Source organism: Microcaecilia unicolor, chromosome 8, assembly GCF_901765095.1.
Source record: "Microcaecilia unicolor chromosome 8, aMicUni1.1, whole genome shotgun sequence".
In the NCBI taxonomy this organism is placed as follows: domain Eukaryota; kingdom Metazoa; phylum Chordata; class Amphibia; order Gymnophiona; family Siphonopidae; genus Microcaecilia; species Microcaecilia unicolor.
The window spans coordinates 209,074,141-209,080,140 of record NC_044038.1 but is presented as its reverse complement, the minus strand read 5'-3'; the positions used below and the strand labels follow the sequence as shown (position 1 = coordinate 209,080,140).

At 42.1% G+C, this 6,000-nt stretch overlaps 1 protein-coding gene across 1 annotated transcript in view; it reads right to left on the bottom strand.

The window, feature by feature from the left end:
* Positions 1–214: 214 nt before the first annotated feature.
* The window catches only part of ZBP1 (Z-DNA binding protein 1), a 58,701-nt gene continuing 52,915 nt past the window's right edge, over positions 215–6,000 (bottom strand). The window contains exons 8-9 of the mRNA XM_030213498.1: positions 3,671–3,898; positions 215–508 (exon numbers count right to left, since the gene is read on the bottom strand). Coding sequence (XP_030069358.1) covers positions 282–508; positions 3,671–3,898 — 455 coding nt within the window. The 3' untranslated portion in view covers positions 215–281. The remainder of the gene's footprint in view (positions 509–3,670; positions 3,899–6,000) is intronic.

The following is a 6,000-nucleotide window of genomic DNA, read 5'->3' as shown; positions in this document are numbered from 1 at the left end:
ATGCACGTGGGAAAGAGGAACCCGAACTATAGCTACCTGATGCAAGGTTCCACATTAGGAGTCATTGACCAGGAAAGGGATCTAGGCGTCATCGTTAATGATACGTTGAAACCCTCTGCTCAGTGTGTGATGGTGACTAAAAAAGCAAATAGAATGTTATTAGGAAAGGAATGGAAAACAAAAATGAGGATGTTACGTCTTTGTATCACTCCATGGTACAACCGCACCTTGAATACTGTGTGCAATTCTGGTCACCACATCTCAAAAATGATGTAGTGGAATTAAAGCCGCTCCTCTGCCACTAACATCTCATCTTTCACGCACTCCTCTTCCGATTCACTGTTGCTCTCTAGGATGTCTTCTATCAGAATCCAATTCTTGTTTCCTATGCTCACTTGTTCAAATTTTCCACATAGAGAGACGAGTCCTGTTTCCCTGTACACTGATGGTTGTGGGCTGCTCTCGGCACAGGCTCCAGCTGTAGCTTCTCCCTCTCCTGTACTGTATTCTACAAGAATGAGAAGGGGAAAGAGCAGAAAGCAAGGCCTTCAGTTTTCAGGTGCTTAAACAAACCGAATGCATACTCCTAAATACACTCTGCCACTTAACTTTTAAAAAAAGGTTTTTCCTGTATAAAACCGCATTGTCTTCCTAGTGAATTTAGGATTTAAAACAAAAATGTTGTTACTAGTTTTTAATGACAATAAGATCGGCATCAAAGGATCTTCTAGACATCTCTTCATTCTATTCAGTAAGACTTGAGAACTACTGATTTTTTTTTTTTATGTATCGATTTTGCAGGTCCTAAATTATGGAACTACTTGCCCTCTACGATGTAGAGTAGTGAAAGTTTAATAGTTTTTAAACATGTTTGAAAACTTTTTTTTTTTTTTTTGTAGTGGTCCTTTGATCTGTATAATATTTATGATTGTATCTGATGACATGTCTGAAGGTGGTGTATGTTTGTTTTCAGGTTTTATATGATTTATGTCACTTATGGAGGACTCTCGGGTTTTTTTTTTTGTATGACTAATGTATTTTATGGATGTCTCCTACATAGGAATTACCTAAAGCAAATTTAAAATGCCTTCAGATGCTTCAAAACACCACTGCTGCATCATCTGTTGAGACTCTGATATAACCAAGTCACACCGCTCCATAGTACCTTCACTGGCTACCAATAAAATATACAATTAAAGTCAAGATCCTCACCTTGATGCATAAGACTCTTCACACCTCCACTCCTTCCTACTGGGCCACGTTGATTATTCTATACTCATCATCCCGTACTCTGAGGGCTCTAGCTGATAATAGGCTAGTCCTGCCCCACCCTTCTAAAGCAAGGTGGGAATCCACTCGCTCTTCTGCCTTCTATTTCTTAGCACCAGCATTATGGAACTTGCTTCCTCAGCGTCACCAGTTAAAGAGATCTTAATTCACTATTTTGGACCTCTCATGACCCACTTTTTCCAACTCGCATTTGATACTTAGGGTCCTTTTCTGGCTGGATCCTATGATGGGCAGAGCATTTTATTTATGATTGTATTCTATTGAGATGCCTACTTCTACTTGTGCCTGAGTGAATGATTTCCTTCTCTGGGAGGGTGTTGGGATTGTGTGGTTTCTTGCCTACAAATTTATGGAGTTCCGTTCCTACATTTATTTATATTTTGATTGAAACTGCTTTGCTTGGCAAATAGAAGCGGGATATTAAAGCAATAAATGATATGTACACACTGTACCCCACCTAGAATTGTAGACCATGTGGGCTATAAATGTTTAATTAATAAATTTAATGCAGGTGACTACACCTATACACATCAAGCATGCCAATTCTATAATGGCAATTGCGTCTAAAATTGCTGATACAGAATAGAGCATAAGTTGGAATGCGAGCAGCTAACTCGTTAGGCGTGAACACTTTACCCGTCAAAGATTGTTGTAAATGGTCGTGCCTAAGGTAGGCAGTTGTAAGTGTAATTGATAGTATTCTATAACTTACATGTGTAACTGCAAGACACGCCCCTGATCTGCCCGTGTGCACAACCTCTTTATAGTTGTGCGCTGTTGCAGTTAGGCACAGAGGGGACGATGCACTAAAGACTTGTTAAAGCCCTTCCCTTACCGAATCAGTAAGGAACGGGCATGCATCAAGGAAAAGGAATGCAAATGAGCTGCTCGTTGTAGCTCACTTGCATTCTCTATTCCATCGGTAAAAAGTCGGCCGGTCGAGCATGCGCAGAGCAGCCAAGCGTTATGCTGGCTGGTCTGTGCATGCCAAATACGCCTCTGTGCCGCCCGAAAAGAAGACGCCGCACCGCTCACCCCCTCCACGGCCTGCTGCAGGAAGGCTCCGATGCGGCTCGATCCTAGCAGGAGAGTACAGTTGAGGACGTCCATCCAAAATGACGTCCTTTTTGGACGTCCTCCTCCCCCCCCCCCCCACACACACAATAATAAAAACGGCCTTTTTGAACATGCTTCACACAGCTGAGAGACCTGGAAGTCTCTGAGCCAATCACAACGCGTTTAGCTGAGCTGAGTGAAGCACGTCCAAAAAGGACGTTTATATTATTTGGGGGGGGGGGAGGGGGAGGACGTCCAAAAAGGAAGTCTTTTTGGATGGACGTCCTCAACTGCACTCTTCTGCTAGGATCGAGCTGCATCAGAGCCGCTAAGCGCTATTTGCCTGAAATCATGAAAACTCCTTTTTATTATCTGGTGGAAACATGCAGGCACATTTGGGGTAGAGAACGGGAGCATCTGACGTTTCAGAGAACAAAAAAAGTAGCCCGGATTAAAAATCAAACAATTTGGGCTCCGGTACTTCCTCCTGGACCATCTCTTGCTGCCCATTAGTATCTACAGGAACACAATTTTAAATGCAACAGTATTAAACAAGACAAATAATAACCAGTTCTAAGGCTTAAGGATGTTGAGTAAAGGACGTCCCTGATGAGCACTTACACGTTTTTTTTGTTTTTTGTTTTTTTTTTAACATTTATAAAAGTTTTTCAAGCCCGCGCCGCCCCAACGAGAGGTACAGACCTCTCGTTAGATTTTCCACGGTTAGGCAATCGGAAAACGGTAGTGCATCTCATTACAATACGGTTTCTACACATTATAACACTAATTTGCTCACCTGCATTCCGTTTTCGTTAGCTGCTACCGTGATCAGAAAATGGCTGGGAGAAGCCTTTAGTGCATGCCAGGGTTTACTACTTGCTCGTTAATGGCTCGTTAAGGTTAGTGCATCTGGCCCTTATAGAATAGCGCCTAAGTGCAGATACATATATAATCACATATTACTGCCAAGTAGCTCAATTAACACCACTTAAGGGCTATTATAGGTACTTAAGACCAATTAGTGCCTCATTTAACAATTAAGATAGGTGCACAACTGGCACTATTCTATAATCCACCCCTCCACTGGTCGATGAAGAGGTGGGTGCTGTAAATCTTACAGTGTAAACGTTTTCACAGCAGCAAGTCATACCACTGAGACCAATAGATTTAATACTATAACACTGTGGAAGAAAAGGTTATAGTTTTACTATTCTATAACTTGCACGCCCAAATGTGCATGTTAGTCCAGAAATTTGGATGCACAACTTTATAGAATCTGGCCCCAAATGTCAGTTTATTAACTTCTAGAAAACATCTGTATCACCTGTTTCCCAGACGAAATCTGTCTGCACTGTCATCCCTGAGCCGTCAGTGCTGCCGTCCTTGCAGCAAATGTTCATCTCATTGTTGTTACCGATTACTGTGTTTTGTAGGTACGAATTCTTAATGTTGACGGTCTGTGGTGATGTTTCAGTTGCGGCAGCTCCAGGTATTGCGCTTTCACTCACTGCTGTGGCAGGGGAGCGTGAAGAAGCCTTTTCTTTACCAGATGCTGAGGAAAAAGAACAAGACTCTCAATTTTTTTTTTGTTACATTTGTACCCCGCGCTTTCCCAGTCATGGCAGGCTCAATGCGGCTTACATGGGGCAATGGAGGGTTAAGTGACTTGCCCAGAGTCACAAGGAGCTGCCTGTGCTTGAAGTGGGAATCGAACCCAGTTCCTCAGGACCAAAGTCCACCACCCTAACCACTAGGCCACTCCTCCACTGTTGCTACTGTTTGAGATTCTACATGGACTGTTGCTATTCCACTAGCAACATTCCATGTAGAAGTCGGCCCTTGCAGATCACCAATGTGGCCGCGCAGGCTTCTGCTTCTGTGAGTCTGACGTCCTGCACGTATGTGCAGGACGTCAGACTCGCAGAAACAGAAGCCTGCGCAGCCTTCTACATGGAATGTTGGTAGTGGAATAGCAACATTCCAGGTAGAATCTCCAATAGTATCTGTTTTATTTTTGTTACATTTGTACCCTGCGCTTTCCCACTCATGTTAGGCTCAATGCAGCTTACATGGGGCAATGGAGGGTTAAGTGACTTGCCCAGAGTCACAAGGAGCTGCCTATGCCTGAAGTGGGAATCAAACTCAGTTCCTCAGTTCCCCAGGACCAAAGGCCACCACCCTAACCACTAGGCCACTCCTCCACTCCACTTTATTAAATGGGGGGAGCCCTTCTTTCTGCTTACTAAATATATTTTGTAGCCCTTGAATGCACTTACAAATGCAATACCTGGAAAGTTGCTTCCCTCCTATGGTTTTCTGGAACATCCCTACTAAGGCTCTAAGAAGGAAATGCGGACGTAAAGACAGAATTTAACACTCAAGTGGATAAAATTAAAGAAGAGGTAAAGAACTTGGCAAGATTGTTTGCCGCAATGGTGGTAAAAGATAAAACGATATTATATCACAAGATTGAACAGATAGACAATTATAACCGTAGATTAAATCTCCGCTTCCTGAACTTCTGGGTATTACCCCTTTGAAAGTATTTAAGAAATATTTGCTTGAAATTTACCCCGGAAACGATTCCACCGATAAATCGGATATTCTATTTACCTAATAAGAAAATCTCGGAGAATTCTTTGGAAATGTCTGGTCAAGAAAAGAAAGACTTATTAAATATATCTGAACTTTTGGAAACAATCATTATCTTCAGATTCGGAAAGGATGGCCTTATTGGTTTCATTTGTGTTTGAGCAAAATTTGGAAGCGGTGAAAAGGCTGTAATTTACAAACTTTGTTCTATGGGAAAAAAGTTTGGATATTTCCAGACGTAACAAAGCAAACACAAGATAGGAGGAAAGCTTTTATGGCATTAAGAATGGACACTTTGGCATTGGGTGCTTCCTTTTATCTTAATTACCCATGCAAATGTGTTGTTAAATATGTTGGCATAAAATGTCTTTTTTCCTTCTGGGACAGTTACACGCTTTTATAGATTTGAAAAAGATTCACACTGTATTACCCTCGGTTTACAATAAGTAAAAGGGGTGGGGAATAGCGTACTATAGCGTTTATTTGTGACCTGTGTAATGATATTTTGTAGCTTATCTCCTGAGCTGTATGTTACTTACCCCCCTCAATTGTGGTCTAAAAGAAGATTAAACATTTGTTTTCTTTTGCTTTTATATTACTGAGGTAAAGCTTTTATATTCTTTTTTGAATTTCTTGATCAAGTGTTATGACTTGTAAATTGATTATATACCACTAAGTTGAAGAAGAAGAAAAAAAAAGGAAATACGGGCGTAGAAGCCATTAGCTCCAGACTAGCATACGCATTTCTTACTGCAAAATGTTCACAGCCAGTAATCATGTGAAATAACGAGCTTGCTGGCTCTGAATGCAAATCGCATGCAAAAGAGGATCTCCTGCATTCCTCCTTAATGGTCGGTGGGCAGCGTGTCATAAAAGGATGCTCCTCCCACGGCAAATCCTATGCCAGCTTGGAACTGGCGTTAGCGTTTGGCAGGGTATTGAGGAATGGGGAGACCCTGTTCAGCATGCATTTGCATGCTTTGCAGGACCATGAGGCCCACCACCCACAACCCCCTGAAGTATAAGGGCCTGGAGGTCCAGTAGACCCCTAGACACATAACC